Here is a 25,790-nt window from a genome sequence, read left to right on the forward strand (position 1 = left end):
TGACTTTGCACTGCGATAAATGTGGGTGTCTTTTAAAATATTAATTTAAAATACGTGGCAATTTATTGTTTGAGAAACAAACACTTGGCAGTGTATTAAAAATATTGTGAACTAATAAATGGCATTTTCAATCAGTGTGCTCCCGATTATATTCTCGCAGTGCCAAAATTTTACGATCCTCAACTGTTTATCTTTGCAAGCTTAATAAATCGGATCACAATTTTACAACTTCTTCGTTTTTTCGAAATAACTGGATTAATGTGTTCTAAATAAAACCGGTTAAAATTCACATTTAGGTTGCCGTTAAATGGAAATAAAATTTGTAATTGCAAAAGATTTTACTTTTAAAAATAAAAGGATTTAATAAGGAACCTCAAGCTGTGAGTTACATGTTACTAAAACTAGTGATCCCAATGATGATGATGAATTAGTTACTAATAGAACGGAAATTATGTTAATGCAAAAACAAAAGGATGATTTAGAACAATGTTTTTAAAAAAAAATCCACCTTGGGTGGTTCGAGTACTCGCTCAGGTAGGAGTGTGTATTAGCTAAGTTTATTTTGTGCAACAACCATTTCGCTGTGATATCGATTATTCAGATGTATCGATTGGCTGCTTGCAATGCTTGCATATACTGATGGTCTTATTCGATATGCAAGATGATTTTAAATATATAAATATAAATATATATACTTTACAAAATCCCAGCTGTCCATTATAAATCAAACAATGTGAATGGTATACTCATGTGCATAAACTGATCTATGAAGAACATTTCCCGAAAACATCGAACATAAGCTATCGACTACTATCGAAACAACAACGATAGTGCCTGGCAACCACCACTATTCCACCCGATACATCGATAACATCGAGAGTGGCTAACCCAGCTCTGAAAGGGAAGCAAGACACCTAAAACCAGCAACAAAATGCGCAGCGCGGAAACACAGGCGGCGTGTTAAATAAAATAATAATATAAAGTCGGTGCAGCTGGCCGTGTGTGGCCGCTGGAAAAACGGGAAAGGCGTTAACACAGTGCTTTTTATTTAGCATTTTCTCCGTTTCGCCCGTGTCTGTGTATGCGTGTGCTGCGTGCGTGAGTGTGAGTGTGTTTTTTTTTCCCTCATTTGGTGTGTGCTTTTTTTTTTGTACACTGCGGAGACACGCTCTTTTTTGTGGCAGACGGGCGGAAAAGATGAAAAACCGCAGAGAGAGCTGCGAAAATTGAAAGGAAAATGTGAAAAGTTTGTTAATTGATCGAGTTCGAAATGAAAGCATAGAAAAAGGAGCAGCGGCGGCGGCAGCAGCAATAACAACAACAACGAGTAACGAAAAACGGCAAAAATTTTTTGTTTGCCTTGTATCGCTCTCTCTCACTCTCTCTCTCTCCCGCTGCGTGTGTGCGTGAGTGTGTGTGTGCGCGTCACATATCGACATCCCTCTCTTGCCACCGACAACAACAACAAATACGAAACGAAGGAAGGAAAGAAAAAGGGGAATAAAGTGAAACATGTTTTTCTGTGGCAACAGCAACAACAAAAACAACATGAGCGGCAGCTGCAACTATCGGCAACAACAACAACGGCAGTAGCATAAAACATGTGTGGAATAACTGCAGCGAAATTAACAAAGCCCAAAGCCTGGAAATAAAGTAACCAAAAAGGAAAACGACGAAAATCAAATGTAAGTAAGCCTTTTTATGCTTCTGTTTTTGCTGTTTGGTTAGGTTGAAAAAAGAGAGTGCAGAAGAGAATCGAAACACAAGCGTCCAGCATTATACAGCGTGCTGTTAGGCGTTAACAGCGTGGCTGTTATGCGCCCTGCAGGCAAGCCAATTGGACTTGCCGGCATTTTAAAGTCCAATTGGCTTGTGTCCATTAGTTCTTAAATTTGATGTTTTTTCAGTTAAATATGGTTTTAGACTATTTATTAAACATTTTTCAACTTGAAATTGTCATTTGCCAATCTAACTAATTGTATTAGACTGCACTCGCAGTAGATTCACATGTAATTTTACCACAATTTAGTTTTAGAAGGGATTTCTTAAAATTTGTTCTTAAACTTTTATTGATATTTTTCAAAAGGACATTAAATTTGTTGGATTACACAAAAATAAAAATACTAGTCTAAGTTGTCTATTAACTTTATGGATAATCTAGATTTAAAATTCTTATCAAGTTTTACGTACAAACCATTTGATTGACTTGTTATCTACTATTTATTTTATTGGTTCGGAAGTTTTTGCAATTACTTAATTAAATATGCTTGAAGTGTTAATTGAGGATTTTAAAATTATAATTCAATTTATACGTATTCCATGAATTTGCTCTCTTCCAACGCTCTCACTCGTTTTCTCTCGTTCGCTGCGCGCGCCCTCTCTTTCCTTCTCACTCTCTTCCGTTTCGAGTTTCAAGAAGCGACGCCAAAATAGCAATAAAAACAACAACGACGCAACAGCGCCGCAAAAGGTGGCAACCCTGCTGCCGCTGCACTTTTTACACCCAACCGCCCACCATTTTCCCGAATAACGAATACAAAAGGGAAAAGGTGGAAAAATCCAAACAGCTGGCAGCATCGCATTGGCAGCTGTGATTTTCCCTTCGTTTTTCCGCTGGACAACAGGGGTTTTCCACTCTATCTATCTCCTCTTCTATTCCCCTTCCACTCTCCTTCTCCTCTTCGCGATCGTGTTTCGTTGCGACTTGGCCTTGCACTCGTTTCCTTTGCCTATCCCATTGTTATTGTTTATTTCGCAAGAATTACGACACTGCCAGGCGAATTTGTTGGTAAACAATTGTGTATTGAGGCAGCTACAGTAATCACTCGCTGCGAGGAACCCATTTTGCATAGGGCTAAGAAAACAATATTGAAGGCATTTGTTCGTCAAAGCTGTTTAATACGATCTAAAAAGTGGGAAATAGATAACAAGAAAAACAGAATGTACAACTCGCAGATAGGTAATATTTAATAATTAGGCACATGAAACTCGTAACTCTTATCTAAATAGAGCATTTAATTCGCAACGATTATAAAAACAGAATTGTAGATGTAGCAGACATCTCCCATCAATACAGGGAGCGCATTGGATAGAACGGGTGATCCCCGTACAGGGAAGCTTCTCGATAGCGATCCACCCCCTTTAGCAGCTTTTCCCGCCGCATTCGCTGTTGTTGCCGTCGGCGCTGCCTGTAGAGTTCCAGGAGGGCGTTGCATGTGTTGCTATCGAGGGCGTGGCCACACCCATCTTGGGGCCTTGGGACGGGGCCCGCCGTGGGCATGGGCAGCAAAATGCCGGAGGTGACCTTTTGCTTGGCCTCCACGGCGGCGGATGCGGCACGACAGGCCGCCTCCCTCACCTGCTCGTACTCCGACCTGGCTTGCGCCACCTGTCGGGCCAGTCGGTCACCACGCGCCTTCGCCGCTGCCAGCATTTGGCTCTTCTCCTCGAGATCCCCGTTCGACTGCTCGATTAGGCCGTCCAGGTCCGACAAAGTGCCCCTCGTCTGCTCCACCAGGGCCCTGAAATCATAGAAATGAAAATCTCAGTGTATATATACCATCATGGGACACTATTTATCATTTGAATATTCATTTATACCTGAATGATGCGGCTTGAAGCTCCGCTGCTTTGGCCACGGCACAGGCGGCATCCACGTTCGTCTCACTGATCTCCAGCGAGGAGCTCACCTGCTCCACCACCGCCTCGGCCTCCCGGATCTCCCTGGCATAGTTATCCACTATGGCCAGCTTACCCTCGAGCACGGCATCGGCGGCACGGGCGGCACAGATGGCCTTATCGGCCAGCTGCATCTTCACCTGCCGCGATGCATCCATGGCGGCCGCCGCCTGTGCATCGTTGGCGGCCTTGGCCACCTGGGCGGCATTTTGGGCAATGTGGGTGGCCTTCAGCCGCGACTTGTTTAAATCGCTGTCACTGGCGTCATAGTTATTCCTATCTCTATTCCTGTCGTTGTCCCGATCCCTTTCTCTGTCTCTGTCCCTGTTTCCGTCTCTTTCTCTATCCCCATACCTATTCCTGTCCCAATCCCGTTCTCGATCCCCATCCCTATCCCTATCGCGATCTCTATCTTTTTCTCGATCTCGATCCCTGTCGCATTTGTCCCTGTTTTCATATCCAGATGGGTACGACGATCGTGTTGTGCATCCCAGAAGTGGCGGTGGCTCCATGGTGGCCGGCGCACTGCCATCCGCATCGCAGTTGTGCTCGTCGGGGAATATATCATCGTTGGCGTTGTCCAGATAGCCGTCCAAGTAGGAGTTGTATCCGTAGTAGGGCAGTTCGAAGCTCATCGCATGGACACTCATTATGCGGACGATAATCAGGAGCACGGTATATGGTGGAAATATATTCATTTTGAGTACGGAATTTGAGGGAGCTTACGCAGGCTGCTGCTTTAAGATCTGTTTAAAACTAGATACCTCATCGATTTTATTCCGGGTTATTCAGCAATACTTTACACTTTGCCCTTTAACAACTTTTTAATTGAGCAAAGTGGTTGCCCCATACTTTTCCGCCAGGCGTATTCCCATTTTCCATTTTCCTGCAGGAATAATGGCTGTCATAGCGATGGGTAATTAGCAGCTCAGTTGGCAGCTTTCGCACCTTTCTCCCTTCGCTTATTGCATTGCAAATGCGTACCAAGAATATTTCATTAGTGCCAAACTGCGGCGCAATTGCGACACTGACGCAGCCAACTGACTAGCTAAGTAAGTAACTAACTAAGCGACTAACTAGCTGACTAACTAACTAGCTAGCACGTGTGGCCAGCGGAGAAAGGGGTGAAAGTGAGTGGTGTGGGTGGGCTGGGTGGTTTGGGAAAAGCCGCACAAACAAGCTCACAACAAACCAGATGCCAAGCACGTGCTGCCATTTGTTTTGGTTATTATTATTGTTATTCCAGTCTCTAATCAGTGCAGCCAAACAAATAAGAGTGCGAAAAACAGAGGCCATGAATGCAGTTAATGGAAGGTGGGGAAAACCCGCTGGCGGAAGTAATATCAACAATTGCAACGATCTGTATCTGTAGATACAGTAAAAATTGCTAGATAGTTCCATAATATAGTTCTAAACCATTATTATTATCTCATTCAGCTGGCTTTTAATAAATACAAAACCACTAAATATACATGCATTTATTTCGTGAAAGAATTCAAATGTCTTTTATGCGGGGAGATGGCCTCTTGCCCTCTCTATAATATTTTCGAAGAGTTTTAAATTAAATTACGCATAACAGTCAGGAAATATATGCTATCCGCATAATTAATGTCAGACTCAAGATGAGTTATCAAACGGAAATTCCAGCGATGCAGAGTGTAACAACTTTTTTTGGGCCACATATTTATTAAGTGAAATTCATGCCGGCCATTCATTCCGTTCCTTTGTTATATACTACATAGTACTTAGTACATAGTATCGTAATTGTAGTCTTCTCATTCTCGTTCTGGTTCTTCTTCTTGTTCTTATCCTCCTGCATTCATTATCATTGTTGTTGTTGACTGGTGATTGGTGACTGCAGTCTGCTTGCGAAACTGAAATTTTCAATGCCAGTGTCAAAGCTGCGACGTCATCCGTCATCAATGAATGCGCAGTTTTCAATTACCATACAAAACAGCCAGTACGGCTCTACAGTAGCGGAAATGGGGAATGATACCGCCAGGTTGTTTATAGGAAAGTGAGAAAGTATAGAAAGTAGCAGAACGAACTACTGTGTTTACAAGTCTACAGTTGTTGTCGAAAACATAACAATATTCCACCTCAATTAACGGTCTGCATGGGCAATCCATGTGCCTTATGAGAAAACTAGTTCTCATGTGATCCTATAATTATCGAAAACTATGTGGGGTACTTCCTCACCTCACCTCACCGTATCGTTATCAGTGCTATCTACATGTCAAATAGATTATGTGCAATGATTCCTTATAATACAAACCAAATACTCATTTTATGTTCCTTCTGATTTATAGAAAAGTAAATATATTCATTGCCAAAAAGATTTATATTTTATTACACCTTTTTTGATACATTTATGCATATTAAATATGATCTTGAGAAATCACTAAAACAACTTAATGAAAGGTTCTTTTTGAATTGCCGCTTGTTGTCTTTTGTATTTTTGCTTGCCACTTGTTAGTGTTTATATTTTTTATTTGCACATTTTTGCGCTATTGCGTATTGAGCAAAAATCAACTTTATTAACTGACCTTGTGTGTGGCCATGTGCCCCTGTGTGTGTGTGTGTCTTCGTGTGTGTGTGTTTGTGAAAGCGAGATGGGAACAAAGCTCTGCGACTGCGCCGCTCACTTCATTTCGGTTCATTTCAGTTCACTTCATTATTTCATTTCATTTCAGTTCATTTCGCTTCAGTTTCGGCAAAGGCAAAATCGGTCATTGAACTTTGAACCACGTCGAGCTAAACAAAAAAAGAAATATAAATAAGACTGCAAAATAAATAAGACAGCGAAGGGAAAAAAAAATAAAACAGCAGCAAAAATAAATATAATAATAAACTTAGCCAGCCAGCCAGCGGCATTTACATTCTTCGCTCTTCTCTCCGCTCTTCTTCGCTTTCGATTCTTCTCTATCGCTCCTCTCCCTCTCCCCGCCTTCTTCTACACTACGCACTTGTCTGGTCAGTGGGTGCGAGCGGGACGGGGATTGGGCTCCGGGGAGTGCAGAGAAAGAAAGAAAGCATAAATTCTTCGCCTTTCTTTGCACAATCTTCCATTGAAAAAGTGCTTTCAAAAGCGCAAAAACCGTTTTGATGTCGCAGTTGTCCAATTGTTGTTGCTGCCACAGTAGTACTTCGTTAACTGGATTCAAATGGAAAATCCAATGGAATTCCAAAGACTTGCATTCCAGTTGATTAGGATTTGCAACTCCCTTTTGTACGATTTGTAGGCTACAATGAGATAGCTAATCTCCACGCAATTGACCTTCAGCTTTGAGATAAAACCAAATTACTTGAGCAGCTCACAGTTGGATTCAAGTTATGGAAGTCGTGCCGTACTATTTCCTTGCCAAATTCCCTTAGCTCTTCTCGTTCTTGGCTAATCAGCGATACTAATGAATACAGAAGAAGCGGAAAACGCCTACAAGGTATTTTTAGTAGACACCTAGAAAATCTGGAGCACGCACATTCACATAGCCAAATATGTTTGTATATGTACAAATGCGCAGACGTGTGAGTACGCCGTATTAATAACAAAACGTTTTCTATGCTTTTTTTTTCGGGCGTCGCCACATGTTGCACTAAAATAAAATCGAGTCCACAAAAAAAAAAAAGAAACAGAATTGAGGAAGACAACGCTGTTGCAGAAATATGATTTATTTCAATTATTAGTTTAGTAACAGCATTTAATGTGCACGCAAATTGAATAAAACAAAACGAGCGCAAATGGGAAAAGTCACACGAACGATTTGGGTCACCACATGACGTGCTACTCCCCTCTCCTCCGCCCGCTCCCCCATTCTTTATCTTCTTCTTCTTCCTATTCTGCGGTGGGTGGCTGTAGTGGGTGGACAGCGGAGAAAGACGAAAGCGAGAAGAAAGAAGAAAGAGAGCGCGAGCGGCAGGGCGACCACACATACATGTGTACATCTGTATTTCCACCACACGTACATATATTGGCGCAGTCCATCAGACAAACAGACAGACAGACAGCCAGCCAAGCCAAGCGATTCTGACGTCAAACGGCCGCCGCCGATCATAAAGTTGTGTTTTTTATGCCCCCGCTACAGTGGCTACTGGCTAAGTTGGGCAGCTAGTAGAGATTTCCGGTAAAACTCATTTAAAGCTTCAAAATTACGCAACGATGGTATTTTCTTAATCTTAGTTTGTTGATTTTATTGATATTTATTTAAAAGTATTAAAAAAATCTATCATACTCTCTAATTAAACCATCTATGTAAGTGCCAACGAAACTGACAGTGTATCTTTAGTTTTGCATATCTCTTAGATGAAATCGTTGATAACAATTAAAGTTTCTTTCGGCGACTGATGCCTGTAGTGGTAGGAATCTTAATGTGGAATTTTTAGTACTTTTCCCAGAAGTTGGGGGAGTCGACTGCGATCCAATTGCGGAGATATTCGTAGACCACCCAGCCGCAGGACAGGGTTGCCAGCTGCAACCAAAAATCGCATTAGTTGGCTAACGTTTCTCTCAGTGCGCCTCACATTTCTACTCGATTGTTTTGTGTGTGCTTGTGTGGGAGTGCGTGGGTGTGTGTCGTTATTGCAGCTATTTATTGCTGCTTTTTGCCGATTTCGTGTTGGCCCAAAAATAAACGATGAAGCATGCAAAAAACTGGCTGCTGCCGCCCGCGCTAAAAATAAACGCAATAGTAAATAAATAACGATCCCCGGACATCGACGGACAAGGGGACACATTGCAGAAAAGTGTGAAAAGTCAAATGAACATGAACTGATAATGATAATGATAACGATTGTCGATCGCTGATCGTCGATCGTCGATCGTCGATCACAGTTGACAACAACGGGTTAGCACTCGTTAGCCACATGATCTGCACAGATCCGCATCCGCACTCTGCGAATCGCTTGCTTACTTATTAGTCACAAAGTGCAGGCAGGAGTGACGCATTTGTTTCTACTTTTTTTTTTTTTTTTTTGTGTTACTGATTCTGATTCACGCCAGGAGAATCATTCTCGGGCTGCAGTTTTCCTGCTCTTTGTATCCCGTTCTGTGAATTTTGCTGATTTGGGAACTGGTTTTCTTCTGTTTTGCCGGTAAAATGTGTGAATAAGTTCTGCAGAAATGCGAAAAAAACAGATACAGTGGCGGTTGAGTAACTTACCAATGAATATTAATTTACATTTTTTTTTTTTCCATATTTTCTGCGAAATATTTTGACAGATTAATTTATTATAATTATATATTGTTATTATACTTTAATAACTTTGCTATGTAGCCTTTGTCACTATAATGGTGACCGCAGCTGTACAATTGTGCATTTATTTTGCTGTTGTTGTTCATTATCCCTTTTTTGCGCCGCGAGGCAGAGCAAAAAATTGAAGGAGGGGTGGCAACCCTGGTCGCTTGCTGGTCAATTCCATTTGCTTGGCAACAAAATCGCGAAATGCCGACAGAAGAGCAACCACAACAACATCAAAAACAAAGCAACAATAAAAAGTAGCAAACAGCGCACCTCTAAACGCTAATAAACGCCACTTTCACCGCAGCATAGGCAACAACAGCAATTTTCCCGTGTGTGTTTTATTTTGTTTAGCTAATTAAAATATTTGCTCACGTATATTGTGTGCTGTGTGTTGGGGTTAATCGACATTTGTAATTAAAATGCACACCAAATTTTTCGCCTTGACAACAGAGTCGAAAACGAGTAATCGAAATCGAAATCGAACTTGAAACAGCTGTCACTCCACGGTGCGTGTGTGTGTTTGTGTGCGAGTGCAATGTCAGAGGTGGGAGTGTGTGTGTATGTATTAGAGGCGGCGCCCCGGCAGAAGAAAAAAAACAACAACGAAAAAAGCCAAGCCACACGTTGAACTTGCGCGCTCTCTCGCTCGCACACAGACGCATGCTTTTTGCGTCGCGTGTCGTTCGTTCACCTGCCAAAGAGAGCGAGAGCGACAGAAAGAGAGAGAGCGAGAGTTGGAACAGCGAGCTTAATAACAGAGCGTTAACAGAGGCAGAGAGAGTACTGGATTGTTATTATTTATTATTTTTATTTGCGCCGTACGCTTCAAACCTTTTTCGGCTCCCCAATTTATCCACATATATATTTAACTATAATATAAGTAATAATAATTCAATTAGTTAATTAAACAAACGTCTTCTCTTTTCATTGCAGCAAGCAACAACGGAAACAAAAACAACAACAGCAATAGCAGCAGCAGTACAGTTTTGTAAACAAAGCGAGGCGACAATTATTTACCATTATCAAATGTAAAAATAAATACAAAAATTAAAAGTGCTTGTGAAATGTTTATGCAAAATGTTGAGCATAGTCGAAGCCAAAAATTACCATAAAACCAAAAGTACACTAACTTGAGAAAATCGATAGATTTTAGCTAACAAATCGATAAACAGAAGAAAAAAAAGCTAACAGCGCAGAAGAAAGGCAGATCGCAAAAGTTTTTGCTTTCTTCTCAGATTTCCCCGTGCGACTGTGTGCGTTCGCATTCGCGCGTGTGTGTGTGTGTTTTGTTTTCATTAGAGCACACACACACGCCCCGTTGTGTGGGAGTGTGTGTAATTGCAATGTTGAGCGGTAAATAAACGGAAAGAGAAATAACAATAACAACATCAGCAGGAGAAACGTGTTTTTGTTTTGTTTGTTTCATAAATGTTTGACAATTACACTGTAAAATAAGAAAGAAAAGTAATTCATAACAAGCGCAGACAAACGGTAAAGCAAATTCGACAAAAGACTTGAAACTTGTGTTCATAATTTTAAACAAACAACAAAAAGTATTCGACCCATTTAAAAATATATTCGAAAATATATATATTAACCAATACCACATACATAAATCTATATTAACTGGTACTCACGAAAAGAAATTCAAACAAAATTAATAATGCAACAACAACGACACAAAGGATAACGAAAAGAATGCAAAATAAACTATTTAATTTATAGAAAACTACAAATCACAAGCAACCAAAATCCGAAACAAAAACACAATTTCAAACTATCCAAATCACATGAACAAATAACGCAACATATATATATATACATCTATATAAATATATATAAGTAAGAGTATATGTATGTCAAGTACATATAGCGTAATACATAGGAGCCAACAAACCAAGTAACGATTCATTATTCAGCGCAAAACCAACAAACATCAGCCCCATGTATAGACTAGAGGATACGAATAGCGGCGGCGTTATGGATAAGAATAAACAGAAACGTAAGTACACCTCCAGATCCTTCTCCAAAAAACACAGGATCGTATCGCTTGGACCTGCCAAACTGCAGAAACTGCCAAATATTCCATAGACTTTTCACTATAGTTTCCCAGTTTGTAATCAGTTCTTTTTGGCAGAAGAAGTATATCCATAGTTTGACATCCATCCTTGACATTCCAAGAAAAAAAAAAGGGTGTTAATGACTTAGTACTATTTACTTTTCAAATAAATCCGTTACATTTAACTGATTACGATTGCAGTGCATGTTCTGCAATACTTCTACGCGAATGGGCCATATCACCGATAATAATAATAAATATGAGGTTCAGGTGCAATTTTCAATAATGGCCATATTTCAAGCAGCTAATTTCGGCTGCCTTACCCCACCGATTTCACTGCCATTTTACCGCCTTTCGTGTTGAGGCGAGTAATGCAACAGTGTCACTCCATTCATCCAGTAAATAGTGTGTCAACTGTTTGCTTATCACTCAGCCGTCACCAACCAACCGTCTGTATTTGCTCCAATCCGCACAGTTTTGAAAAACCCGTAAGTCAGTGCGGGACTTCCCCATTATTTGCTAAATATGTCGAGACTTTAGTATCCGATTAGCCGGCGCCATCTGTTCATAAAGTTGTCAAGTGGAGGGCCACTCCACTCCACTCCGCCAGTAACTGCAGTTGCCGCCGACACTACCTCTTCAACGCCTCCTCGTGAGTCACCTGCTCCGGATGCCATTGCCATCGCAATCGCAATTGCAATCGTCATCGTCATCGTAGTGCCCGCCTGCCTGCCCCTCCGCCCAATGTGTAATTATCGATGGAGGTTGTTGGTAGTGGCCCGATCCCCCCCATTCCTGGCCCAAAATGCAAGTGGCAAGCAAAAGGTGGCGGGGAGCGAACGCAAAATGTCGTCAACTATTTTTATTTTCCGCTGAGACGCGACAGACAAACGAACATGAGAACTTTGGGGCGAAGATCCCACATTGGGGACGGAGGATCGGATCAGATCAGATCGGAGGGGAGGGAAGGGGATGGGATGGATTGGGTTGGGATCCCTATAAATAGAGGGGCTGGTGGCTACGCTCCTGCGAATTTTTCGAGGGGCCCCGAACTCATTAATCATTCAACTCTTTCATCGATTGGCAAGCGTTCAATTTGTTTATAAAAGCAAAAAGCAAATAATTTTATAATTGCTTCGGCAAAATGGAAAACACAAATTAGTTTGGCATGTGGACAGATATTTACATAACTCTAAAGAACACAAGTTTATAATTATTTCGATCTGAATAAGTTTCCAAACTGTTTGGCTAACTTGGCATTTTAGTTTCGAAAGCGATTTCCAATTTCTATGGCTAAAGCAGTTATACAATTTTGTAACGCACTGCATTATGTACACAAACTTTTTGCCTGGGGTTAATTACATTTTATTTTAATTTCACATTTCGTTTGCTTTGTTTTGATTTCCTTGACTTGACGACGACGCAAAAGCCGAAACAAAGAAATGCATACATATGTATATTTGTATCTCTGCGCGCACGAGACAAGTGCGAGCACTTTCCCAGCCACCCGCCGCTTTCCCATTTCCTCCCACCTTCCTTTCACTTCACAACGCTACATGTCATTATTGAAATGCCTTTATCTATCTACCAAGAAGCGGAACTCCCGCTTTAAAAAAAAACAGTTGTGATAAAAAACAAAAAGACAGAGATGTGCTTTTGACAACAACAATGGGGAAAACACCTAAGAAAACAGATTTATTCATTTGTGAGTAACCAAGTAATTGCAAGTAACTCCTGTGATCACTTATAGTCAATACAGAGGTACTGAAAGGCATTTATGGTGCATCATATGCAATGTAATAATTTACCCAACACTGTTTCAATCATTCGAGCTGATCCAACACTAGAGATGTTCACCTCTGAAATTCCGTGACTTCTTTCCCCAAGGAACTTCCATTCACTCAAATGCAATTGTGCAACACTGAACGCGTGTAGTGGTAGTGTAAACATACCGCATTCCGATGCCAGATCGCCGGGCATCCCCTACTTTTGCTTCATTATCATTACCACGCCGAGATCGTGATGATCGTGATGATCGTTGCAATCTCGCTATCGCCGCTCGGTTCGTTCGTGCGATCGGCAGAAGTGCAGCAAAAAAGTGCAAAAACACCAAGTGAAATGAAAGAGCAGCCAGAAAACACGGTTGTTCCGTATAAATAAAACAGACGACAAAAACGGCGAGTGGCAATCTTTGGGGACAGAACTGGGGGAACAAAAACTGCGGCAGTTTGCGCTGAATTTTCACGCGACGCAGATCGCGCTTCACCAAGCCGCCACATCCATCCAAATGGATCTTAAATTACTTAAATAAACTACAAATAAAAACGGGGAAAACCTACACAAAATAAGCATATAGTTTTGATTGAAAATAAAAGGAAGCGGATAGTGCGAGTGACAGTGTCAGTGCGCGTAATATGTCGACGGCTCTAGTTTATTGGCAGTCAATGAATGGCGGCGATCCGGTTGACAAGGCCACCACGGATTGGGCGCCATTTGTCGTTGGTGCAGCATCTGGTGGCAGTTTCAGTAGCAGCACCATCACCAGCAGCAGCTTGAACCACCATCCACACAACGGCCACCACAATCACCATCATCCGCCTCATTACATCAATTATTTGGCGCAAATTGGCTGCCAGCATCGTGTCAGAAATTGGCCAACAAATGGCAATCAGGAGGCGGATGATGACGACGACGGCGACGATGGCCATCAGATCATCTCTAAATGCCTGCCCAAAAGTGCCTGGAACACGGTGCTGGTGGATGGGGATCGGGATAGAGACAGAGACAGAGATCGGGTCGATGGCAATCTGATTGGGGTTCAGGGACCAACATCATCATCATCGAGGAGGGAGGCGGAACGAGCACTCCATTATAATAGTAAGCTCACTGGATGAAACAGGGGATGTGGCCTAGAAACCGTTGATTGAAATATGAAATATGAAAATCATATAATAGAGTTTAACTGAAATTAAGTGTTCATTTGTATACTTACTGATTGATCGAGTTTTCCACGTCGTGTTTTATTTGCCTTGTAAGAGGCATCAACAGAGATATCAATAGAAGACGTTTTGGATACGTTTTTTCCCATCCTGGTTAACCTGTTCTTATGTTTTAAAATCTTTGCCCCGATCGCATTTCTCTCACCAACTGTTTTTGGAAATTTCGAGCTATTAGAATATCAAATATCTCGGTTTATTATTGAAAACACAGCTGCTGCCTCTTACAGGTTTTCCCCTGAAACCCCCGCACAACCCCTTCACGATTTTAGCTGCCTTTTTTTTCTCTTGTTTATAACGTTGGGTCTATTTTTGTTGCACAAGCCACCAGCCAGCAAGCGAAAAGCAAAACAAAAAGAGTGAGCATGTGAAATGGTCATAGGAACTTGGGAAATAGAATCTACAAACGGCAGAATTATGTATCTGCGCCTGCATATTGTGTAATAATTTCGGTTCAGTTCCGTCTCATTCTAAAATTAAGGTAGATCTTCTTTTTACCATTTCTGACTGCCAATGCACAGGGAAAAAAGGCTTGGTAAAAGTTTGTAAATTCATAAAACAAATGAAACTTCAGCTTAGTTGTATACGAATTCAAGTTGGCTTCTTAATACTTAACTACTAATTTTAGAAATAATTACATCTTATGTTAAATAAAGAACGAATGACTCTGGGCTATATTACATCTTAAATGGGAATTGGCAGTGTTTTTCCTGCTGTTGTTTTTATTTTTTATTTTTTGCTGTGTGTGCATACTTTTCGCCCTTCCCGTTGCCTTTATTATCGTTTTGGCAACTCTCGACGCTGACGTCGTCAGGTGTGCGAGAAAACAGGTGCATTTTGCAGAGGAGCGGTGTCCGAGCGATCCGGTCAATGAACCAGCACAAACACGGCGCACACCAAAGACAGCAGGCAGCAGGCAGATGCAACTGAATAATTATATACACATATATTTGTATAATTCCCGCCGATATCTGATAGCATCTCTGATCATTCTCTCCCTCTCTCTCTCTTTATTTTTCTCTCTCGCTCTAGTGTCCGCTTATGGGTCCAGCGGGGGCAGCGTCGCCGTCGACGCCGCTCAGGGCAGCGGAAGCGGAGGCGGAAGACAGCGCCACGCCCCCCTCTACGGGCGATTCGTCGACGCAGAGGATCTGCCTGCCACGCACCGTGATGTCATGCACCATGTGAGTACAGTTTTACCCTTTTCCGAAATCTAAAACATGCATTTAAAATTAAAAGAACCCAAGAATCGTAGAAAATGTAGCGGAAAATTGTATGTCCAAAGAAAGGAGAATAGTATACAAGAAAGTAGATTTTGTTTAGAAAAAACCCACATGTATTTTGAGCGAACCGTGTAAAAGTTGAGGTCACTTCGGCGAATGTTTTCCCATGCTCCACTTAAATTAAAACTTGCAATTAGAAAGGTTTATGGCGCATTTGAGAAAGCCTCGCCCTCAGAAGAACAATGAAAGGTACTTTTCAGGACTGGTTTTGCCATTCACAATGCGGCCATTAAGACTTTACGTATTTATGTTTATTACAAAGACTTGGGACTGTAGTCTGTATAGTTTTGAAATAGCAACTGACTGGTATTTATGATTTGATCTGAGCACCTTGCACGGTTCACTGTACTACTTGTTACCCATTAACCAGCAGCTTGATTAATAATCCCTCCATCTCATCTCATCCCACAGCACTCTAGTCCCTCGTCATCGTCGGAGGTGCGCGCCATGCAGGCCCGGATTCCCAACCACTTTCGGGAGCCCGCCTCAGGACCTTTGCGCAAGCTGAGTGTCGATCTGATAAAGACCTACAAGCACATCAACGAGGTGAGTGTGGACCCCAACTGGCGAATGTCAGTCTACGACTACAACATCAAATCATTGGGATCCATTAGGATATTTGATCATAAAACCCTGTGTTTATCGAGTCAACATTTTGAATTATTATTATTTTGATTGAGTCCATGCACCTATTGAGCTTGCAATCAAACTGATGGTGTTCTTGTTTTCTGCAAAACTGCGAAGGAACCTTGGCATCCATCCCGATTTCCTTCTTCTTTTTATTTACGCTCATATGACGATCGGAATTTCGTCAGGGGCTTTTCTCGTCTTGTCGCTTTTTTTTTTTTGGCTGTCTGACTATCTGCTGACAGCGGATATTTGTGGCGTTGAGCTGGGCTAAAGATACGTTTGTCCTTGACCCGTTAGTGGGGTCAATTCCCCCCAGCACCGCCACCGCCCCCACACTCGCCCATTTGCAGTTGGCTTCGATTGACGTCGTCTGCCGCCTCGGTTGACAACAGCCGAAAAAATAAAAGGAGCATAAATGCTACACGCAACTGTCTCGCAACTGTTCTCCTGCCAAGTTCCCAAATTTCTCAACAAGAACGTCCCCCCGAATAACTAATACTTGTTTCTTGACGGCGGCCTCTCATGGAAACTGTCAAATGACGCTATGACAAAATGCCGCCGACCTAAATCGGTGATTATGCGCCTTTTGTGGGTGGGGCGATGGTCGCATGCCTCATAAAAATGTTAATATTTCACGCAGTTTGAGTTCATACGAGTTGCACGCAACTTTTCCTTAATAACCTAACCCTTAACTTTCTGACCGAATCGGTTATATTACGAATAGATATACGATAAGAAATCTGTACTAGTTAAGTAGGTATTACAACTTTTTCGAAACGTTTCTTATTGTCTTTATCAAAAAGCCTACTTAACTGTAATCAATTTAGAGGGACCCTACAACATGCATCTAAAAAGTCTTGCTTTTGATTTTTTATCAAAAGTCAAACATATTGATGTTGGTAAATGAGAGTTCTGCAGCTGGCCGATTTGACAGCTAGCGATGTTGCAAGTATTTGAATTTGACAGGTGCTCTCGAGCAGTTGGAGTGCTTTTGACATAAGTTACAGTTACATTTGCAGTTGGCAGTTTGGGCCATTGGAGATGCCGTAATATTGCAAATGCCTTTTCGCTGCCGCTTTGTATGCTACAGTTTTCGATTTCCAGAGAGTGGGGCTCTCTTTCTCCATCTCCGTCTCTATCTCTTGTTTCCTCTCGCAACGTGGTGCTATCTCATTCCCACCACCGCCAACTTGCCGCGTTAGCAACAACTTTTTTCACTAAGCTGCAGCCTTTTTTCCCCCGTGAAAGAGAAATTGTGGTGGGGAAAAAGAGACTGCGAGAGAGAGAGAGAGAGAGAGTGGAAAAAAGGGGAGAGGATTTTCTCTTCTTTTTTTTATGCTCGGCGTCGCCCTCTTTTGGCATTTTTTTATTTGCCGGTCTTGGCTCTCATATTCGCGATTTCCCCATCTTCCCACTTTGTGTTTACATTTGTCGTTGGTGAAGTGGAAGTAACGGGATTACTTGCAACTAGCCAATAGAATCCAATTATCTTTACTTCTATTTTTGGAAATGTTCTATGTTTAAAATTTCATATTTCGGTGCATAGAAATATTAAAAAATGGTATTTAAATTAATTATTAGTCTATAAAATATATAATAATATCAATTTACTCAATTGCAGGTTTACTATGCGAAAAAGAAACGTCGTGCCCAGCAGACGCAAGGAGACGACGACTCATCTAACAAAAAGGAGCGAAAACTTTATAACGACGGCTACGACGACGATAATCACGACTATATAATCAAGAATGGCGAAAAGTTTTTGGATCGCTACGAGATCGACTCTCTGATCGGTGAGTGGCGATCAAATATCTCTCTGTATCTAACTTATTTACTAAATATTGTTTCCCAAATCTCCGCAGGCAAGGGCAGTTTTGGCCAGGTGGTGAAGGCTTACGACCACGAGGAGCAGTGCCACGTGGCGATCAAGATAATTAAGAATAAGAAACCGTTCCTAAACCAGGCACAGATCGAGGTCAAGTTACTCGAGATGATGAACCGGGCGGATGCCGAAAACAAATACTACATCGGTATGTAAATCTACATGTAGATATGCAGATATATATATTACCATTACCTTTACCAAAGTATATACGGTATTTAATCGATTTAAAACATTTTGATCCGCAGTTAAGCTCAAGCGGCACTTCATGTGGCGCAACCACCTGTGCCTGGTGTTCGAGCTGCTCTCATACAACCTGTACGACCTGCTGCGGAACACCAACTTCCGGGGCGTTTCGCTGAACCTCACGCGCAAGTTCGCCCAGCAGCTGTGCACCGCACTGCTCTTCCTCAGCACCCCCGAACTGAACATAATTCACTGTGATTTGAAGCCCGAGAACATCCTGCTGTGCAACCCGAAGCGCTCGGCGATCAAGATCGTTGACTTTGGCAGCTCCTGCCAGTTGGGACAGCGGGTAAGTGATGGAGTATAGAGTCCTTAAAATCTGCACTAGAAACTAAACAGTGTACTCCTTGAATCCACACAGATCTACCACTACATCCAGTCGCGCTTCTACCGCTCGCCGGAGGTGCTGCTTGGCATCCAGTATGACCTGGCCATCGATATGTGGTCACTGGGCTGCATCTTAGTCGAGATGCACACCGGCGAGCCGCTCTTCTCCGGCTGCAACGAGGTGGACCAGATGAACAAGATCGTCGAGGTGCTGGGCATGCCGCCCAAGTATCTGCTCGACCAGGCGCACAAGACCCGCAAGTTCTTCGACAAGATTGTGGCCGATGGCTCCTATGTGCTGAAGAAGAATCAGAACGGCAGGAAGTATAAGCCACCAGGATCCCGCAAGCTTCACGACATCCTCGGAGTGGAAACAGGCGGCCCAGGGGGCAGGCGTCTCGATGAGCCGGGCCACTCCGTCTCGGACTATCTGAAGTTCAAGGATCTGATACTGCGCATGCTCGACTTTGACCCCAAGACACGGGTCACGCCCTACTATGCCCTGCAGCACAACTTCTTCAAGCGCACGGCAGACGAGGCAACCAACACGAGCGGCGCGGGCGCCACAGCAAACGCAGGAGCCGGTGGCTCCGGATCCAGCGGAGCAGGAGGCTCCAGTGGCGGAGGCGGCGGCCTAGGAACGAGCAATAGCAGTAGCGGTGCGGTCTCCTCATCCAGTGCAGCGGCTCCTACGGCGGCGACAGCAGCGGCCACAGCCGCCGGATCCTCCGGTTCGGGTTCAAGTGTCGGCGGGGGATCCTCCGCAGCGCAGCAACAGCAGGCGATGCCGCTGCCCTTGCCGCTTCCTTTGCCACTGCCGTTGCCACCACTCTCGGGTCCAGGCGGTGCGTCAGATGGCCAATGTCACGGTAAGTAGTAGTTGAACCCACTTAGAAACAATCCCCCAAAGCTTGGTTACTGGTTCGATTTTAAGGCATACACATTAGGGGAGTACTTTGGTGGTTATTGATGAAGTCTGTGGTCTGAGTTTGGCGTCAATAAAGATATTTTATAGGATATTTAATGCAAACAAAATGTTGGCTCAAGAACATTAAAATATGATTTCTGAGATAGCTTCATTAACTAACCATTCGTATTAATACTTTTCCATAATTATCAAAGAATCATCGAGCATTAAATTATAGTACTAATTGAGAAATTAATTCCAAGAAAAATATGTTGATGCCATGTTCTATTGCCGCAGAATACATTGAAACCCCAAAAGAAATCCCTGGCTTTTAAAATCGTTACCATTGAGTTTTGTAGCTCCTGTCCCATAGAATTTTGCGTTTGTTGATTATGAATTTAATTTTTTGCGAGCTGCTTTACTGCAATAGCTCCGAGTTATGTGTTGTAGTTCGTAGCGAGTGGGTACTGTGTTAATGCGGGCGCCTGGTGGCAAACGCAGGATCGCAGTCTTCAGTTGCTGAATTTCGTGTGTGTTTTGTGTGTGTGTGTGCAATCGAAAAGCATTTATAATTTAGTTTTTAGCTGTGGACAAATTTGTAATTGAATATATTGTTTGTATTAGGCAATTATGATTTCTATTCGCTACTTGATGATTACCATTTTGTTGCACTAGTCACCCTTAGCTATAAGAAGTGTTTCGTTTTATCTTTAGTTCGGCGCATAGTGCGAATTTAATTAGTTGTACGAAACTAAAGTTTGTGATAAGTAGCAAGCAAGAATGCAACCAATGTTTGTGGTTCCTCATATAAAGATAAATTCCTTTCTTTTTCTATTCGAACACCTCGATCTCGATCTCTCGAATACAAATATGTGTCAAATAAAACCCATGCAAATTCAAATGATGCCAGCAGACGATCGCCGATGACCGGCAACAACAGCAGCCACATCTGCAGCAGCAACATCGACTGCGGCGGCAAATGCCACATCGAGGATGCCACATCAGTAACCAGGGACATGCAGCACGCAGCATGCAACTGTGCAACTGTGCTACTATGCAACGTGCAACGAGCAACTTTAGGAGCTGCTGCAACATGGTCATGTTATCCATTATCTAATAGCTACTGTGTTTTGTAAATATTCATGTATCTCTTTCACATAAAAACACACACACACTCTGTCTATCTCTTTCCACGCCTCTGTATCTCTCTCTTTCTCGAACGCCACCCAAAAACAAGAAGTGCATTTGTTTTTTTTCCTATCAGAAGTAATGTGGCGCCTTCACAACTGATTCCAATAAACCGAGAATTTTTTTTTTAGAACTTAATATGTAATTTGTATCATGCTCACGCATTTTAAGCGCTCGGATGAAAAACAATCGTGTGTTAAGTGTTTAACGTTTTTTTGCCAACTTAATACCGCAAAAATGTCTAAAGAGTAATTACCTAAGTCTAAGCATTTAGTGTCATAGAATTGTACGAAGAGTTTGCGAATACATAAGAATAATAATAAGAGGAATCCTTAACGACTTTCTTAATGACTGCCATACATATATACATACATCTAATATACATACATATATGCATAAGTACAGGTATATACAAGTTAAACGACACTGAGAGAAACAGCGAACAGCAGGGGATCTCGTTGCAAATTACAATTTCTTTAAAAAAAAATCACATTTCATCACATTTGAGTGCTTCTACTTATGTTTGTAACTTTTGAAATCATCTGTACAGATGTTAAAGGTTTCCGTTTTACTAAGTTTTCTTTCATAAAAAAAAAATCACCCTCCAGTTTTTTTATCATTCGAACTGTTAACTTGAGTTTCACTCAGTACTATTTCAGTACAAGTACCAATAAGTTTTGAGAAAATTAAAAGAATAGCAAAAAACGCTAATCATCAGTGATCTTCCTTTAACTAAAATTCATAGTTTCTGTAGTCGAAATAGGCGACCCTGCTGTTCAATCTTTGAAAATATTTAAGCGCGAAAACCGAAAATTTGAAAAAGCGATAATGGATCTCAGTGAAATATGCGAAATACGAAACACAAATCATAGTTTGTAAAAAGTATAAATCCAAAACAAAAATCGTAGACATGTAAAAAGGAAACAAATTTCACAAGCAAAAAAGTGGTAAGGAAAAGAATCTGTTTAGTAACCAAAGTACATACACAAAAGTCAAGTAATGAGAAGTGAACTTAATGGAAAACCCCAGTTTGTAATATAGACATAAATAGTTTTTTTTTTGATCCCCTAATTATACCCGTTACTCGTAGAATAAAAGGGTATACTAGATTCGTTGAAAAGTAAGTTGTAATAGGTAGAAGGAAGCGTTTCCGACCCTATACAGCATATATATTCTTGATCAGGACCACCAACCGAATCGATCTGGCCATGTTTGTCTGTCCGTATGAACGCCTCGATCTCAGGAACTTTAAAGGCTAGAAAGATAGAAAGCTAGAATCATGCTTAATCATGCATATTTCAGAGACATAAACGCAGCGCAAGTTTGCTACCAAATGTCACGCCCACACGCCCAGTTTCTACCGATATCTCAGAAACACGTTGAAAATTCTCATTCGCACTTTCACTGGCTGAGTAACGGGTATCTGATAGTCGGGGAACTCGACTATAGCATTCTTTCTTGTTTTAAGCCTTTAATTGCCATCGGATAATGTGTGGTAAAAGCAAATAATAATAGTTCTTTTCAATTCTTTCAACGAAATATACGTTTTTATAATTTATGCTATCATAAATATAGATAATCTAACGAAATTGAACCCTGATTTAAAACTTTAAATGAATGCGGAAATTTCTCGAGCAAACGTACGTAAATTAGTACTCTCTAAATAGCATAACGCATTATATTTGCTTTTACGACCCTTTTTGTGTGTGGTAAAACACTTCTTGGCATTAAAGGGATAACGTAACTGTGGCTTTCTCGCTCTCCTTCTCAAACTTTTGGGAATTACAGGGATTTCGTGTGACGAAACCTCAGCGAAGAAGGAGAGCGAGCGAGCAAGCGATAGCCGCTTTCTTTTGTGATAAAACCAACCGCAAAAAATAATGAACCCTATGAAGCCCCAACATTGCCGCAATCTTCAAAAAGTTCGGGCCTTGTTACAAATGAAAAAAATAAATAAATAAAAAAAACAGGCAAAAATGTTAAGCAACAAAGCTAATAGATACAAAAAACACAATCTCAGAAATAAAACAGCGGTTAATATTTAAATATATGCATAACAGTTTTAATTGGATCGATTGATAAGCGATAACCGATATAGAAAGGGCGATAAGTATCGATAGAGCGTCAAATATGCGAAATACGAGTTGAAAACCAAACACAAATCATAGTTTGTAAAAATATAGGCATGTAAAAATAGCAGAAAAAAATTGGTAAATGAATAAATGAATGCGTTTTGTAAACCACAAGAAGTGAATAAGAAAACAAATGAAACCGTATAGCAAGCATAACAAATTAAATCATTACGTACTAAAGAGAAGAACTTTAGCATTTAATAAATTAACATACATACATCTATATATAACACTTACGAGTAATTATGCGGAAAAACTCAATTAATTTTATTATACACAGACGAAAACGCAGACAGACACACGGATACGAAATACATATAAAAGTAAAAAGTAAATATTTATTAAAATTAGAGGTTAGCCCCGAATAAAATGATCCATGATCTATGAATTTAACAGCAACCAGAGAGACACTTAACGAAACTTGTGTAAAATACTAAAACCCGAAAAGCGAGTGTTATAGGTCGAGTAAGTTTAAAAGTCACCATACATACACACACATACATACACCCAGCAACACACTTAGGAGATGGCGAAGTATGCAATAAGAGCGATAACTTGAAAGATAACGATAACCAATTGTTATTTGGGCAGAGTTGCATTTTGGAAAGAAAGCGGAAATGAAAGCAAAAAGGAAGTGCAATAGCGGTAAAGAGAGACGGAAATTTGGGGAGACCATAATGCATTTTTTTTTACGAAACAGTATTGCATTGATATGAAAAATATGAAATTCAAATTCAAACCAAATTATAAAAAAAAAGAAAAAGAAAACACAAAAAGCACTCACACATACACAGAAAACCGACAGACCGACACACATATGTATAAACATGCAACATGTGTGGCATTTATATAATATAAACATACAACAGCTGATGGTTTAAGTTGAATAAGTACGAGATAATTTATTAACGATTAATGAAACCGAAATGAAAACTTTACCAAAACCAAACCAGAAAAGGAATTCATACAAAAAACTAAAGCAAACCAAAGCAAAAGATAAAAATTACAAAAAAAAAGTGAAAAAAAAAATCTTCAATAAAAACTTATGATATAATCAACAAAAAAAGAGCGTGGGGTAGAAATGTTTTATGCTTGCGGGGCTCAAAGGATAACTTGAAACCTTGGAAAATACTAAGGTTATTTTATAGAATGAATTATTAACAAAATATCAAATACCGAAAGCAAATATCGGATATTTTCGAATTGAATGACCAACATGCTTAGTATTTTTCGAGGATGTCTAAGTGGTCCATGGGTTTTTCTAGGAAAGGACAAGCGCAGAATATGAAACCCATTTAAAACCGAACATCTATTTTTCTTTTGCAGGCCTGCTTATGCATGCGGCGGCGGCCAACGCGATGAACAACTTCTCCGCTCTGAGCCTGCAGCCCACCGCCCATCCGCCGCCATCGCTGGCCAATAGCCACCATAGCACCAACAGCCTGGGCAGCATGAATCACATCAGTCCCGGCAGCAGCAGCTGCAACAACAACATCGGCGGCAGCAGCAGCAGCAACAACACACGCCACAGTCGTCTGTACGGCAGCAACATGGTCAACATGGTGGGTCACCACAACAGCAGCGGCAGCAGCAGCAGCAGCAGCAATAACCACAACAGCATCAGCTATCCACACGCCATGGAATGTGATCCGCCGCAGATGCCGCAAATGCCGCCACCGCCGCCAAACGGACATGGCAGGATGCGGGTGCCGGCGATAATGCAACTGCAACCGAACAGCTTTGCGCCCAGTTCGGTGCCCTATTACGGCAACATGTCCTCGTCGTCGGTGGCTGCGGCGGCGGCAGCAGCGGCTGCTGCCTCGCACCTAATGATGACCGATTCGAGTGTAATTAGCGCCTCGGCGGCGGGCGGTGGCCAGGGCGGCGGCAATCCCGGCCAGAATCCGGTTCCGCCGTCAGCTACCGCCTTTCTCTTCCCATCTCAGCCCGCCGGAACGCTCTATGGAACGGCGCTCGGCTCGCTGAGCGACCTGCCACTGCCGCTGCCGATGCCACTGCCCATGTCCGTGCCCCTACAACTGCCGCCCTCGTCGTCATCCGTCTCCGCAGGATCAGCAGCAGTTGGCTCTGGAGGAGTGGGTGTGGGTACGGGTATGGGAGTCGGCGTCGTTGGCCAAAGGCGGCACATCAGCGGACCCGCCGCACAGGTGGGCATCTCTCAAAGTGTCGGCAGCGGCAGCAGCTCGGCCACCGGGGCCAGCAGCAGCGATGCCTCCTCGTCGTCGCCGATGGTGGGCGTTTGTGTTCAACAGAATCCTGTAGTTATACATTAGCATAAACTGGAAGAAAGCGAAGAACGTTAGATGCCCGCTTAAAATACTTCTTTTCACGCCCTTTGCCGCTCTCTGCTGCTATTTATTGCACCGCCACCAACACCACCAACCTTCACCGCCCACAAACCAATGAACCACAGAATCACCAACGCAGCAGCACCATAGGTGGTCGACAATTGGGAGTCTTGTCCCGTATTTGAAATGGAGTTTTCTCTGCAGAAGGGTACACGTTTATAAGGTCTAGCTTTTAAATTATTTTTGTACACATTTTGTTTGTACACATTTTTCCAAGTGTACATACTCGGTACGATGTAGACGAATAATTCTTTCTGTTATCACTTGCATTTTTGTAAGATCTTAATTTGTTGACGCAATTTTCTGTTTTATGTAGACAAGTTTAAAGTATATAATTCTAATACTCTCCTAGAAGCCTAAAACTTTTATTTTGCGATAATAATGTAACTCCGATTGGATAAATAGCGAGGACCATTTGTTTTCCAGAAGTTTGCCAAAGTGCAACTGTTTTGTTTGAGTGGTAAGCTGAAAATAGCTTTTCCTGAAGACGAGATGGGGTTTTTGGACCTTTGTGAGACAAGACGACCGATGAAGACCACTGCACCACAGTGCAAAACACATGCCCAAAATAAAAATACATTAACATTAACTAGCTGAAATTGACCCTCATTTCCCACGAAACACACGAAAAACTCACTCACCTGCGGTTCTTACTGATTAGTCACTTCGAGCTCTCACCGCCGCGCCCACAGCACCGGCCACGCCCCCATTCGCCCGGGATTGGGGCGGGGATGCCGTGTGGGCGACTTGAAGGATTTGGCAGAGTTTATTTTTTTTACATGCTAGAACCTATTTTTTTTTTGGTCTAATTATAATGTTTAACTTTATGCTGTAACCGTAACGACATAATTTTACT

The 25,790-nt window shown here is 41.9% G+C and overlaps 2 protein-coding genes across 4 annotated transcripts; one reads left to right on the forward strand and one right to left on the reverse strand.

Annotated features, from left to right (window-relative positions):
• The first annotated feature begins 869 nt into the window (after nt 1-869).
• Nucleotides 870-25,786, forward strand: LOC122625105 (serine/threonine-protein kinase minibrain). 3 transcript variants are annotated; one of them, XM_043805005.1, is made up of 9 exons: nt 870-1,685; nt 9,849-10,917; nt 15,003-15,154; nt 15,665-15,799; nt 17,505-17,676; nt 17,746-17,913; nt 18,014-18,300; nt 18,373-19,207; nt 23,892-25,778. In XM_043805005.1, the coding sequence occupies exons 2-9, from the start codon at nt 10,860-10,862 to the stop codon at nt 24,857-24,859; spliced, it is 2,775 nt and encodes a 924-aa protein (XP_043660940.1). In that variant the 5' UTR covers nt 870-1,685; nt 9,849-10,859; the 3' UTR covers nt 24,860-25,778. The 3 variants fall into 3 exon arrangements, with proteins under 3 accessions (XP_043660940.1, XP_043660939.1, XP_043660941.1); XM_043805004.1 differs by lacking the exons at nt 870-1,685; nt 9,849-10,917 and adding an exon at nt 13,198-13,851 and having other exon boundaries at nt 23,892-25,786; XM_043805006.1 differs by lacking the exons at nt 870-1,685; nt 9,849-10,917; nt 23,892-25,778 and adding exons at nt 13,205-13,851; nt 20,159-20,571.
• On the reverse strand, nt 2,983-4,437 carry LOC122625108 (RNA-binding protein 25). The gene is made up of 2 exons (XM_043805008.1): nt 3,601-4,437; nt 2,983-3,521 (listed from the first exon to the last, which is right to left on the reverse strand). The coding sequence occupies exons 1-2, from the start codon at nt 4,374-4,376 to the stop codon at nt 3,068-3,070; spliced, it is 1,230 nt and encodes a 409-aa protein (XP_043660943.1). The 5' UTR covers nt 4,377-4,437; the 3' UTR covers nt 2,983-3,067.
• Nucleotides 25,787-25,790: the final 4 nt, after the last annotated feature.

The sequence above is a fragment of the Drosophila teissieri genome, chromosome X (assembly GCF_016746235.2).
Source record: "Drosophila teissieri strain GT53w chromosome X, Prin_Dtei_1.1, whole genome shotgun sequence".
Classification (NCBI taxonomy): domain Eukaryota; kingdom Metazoa; phylum Arthropoda; class Insecta; order Diptera; family Drosophilidae; genus Drosophila; species Drosophila teissieri.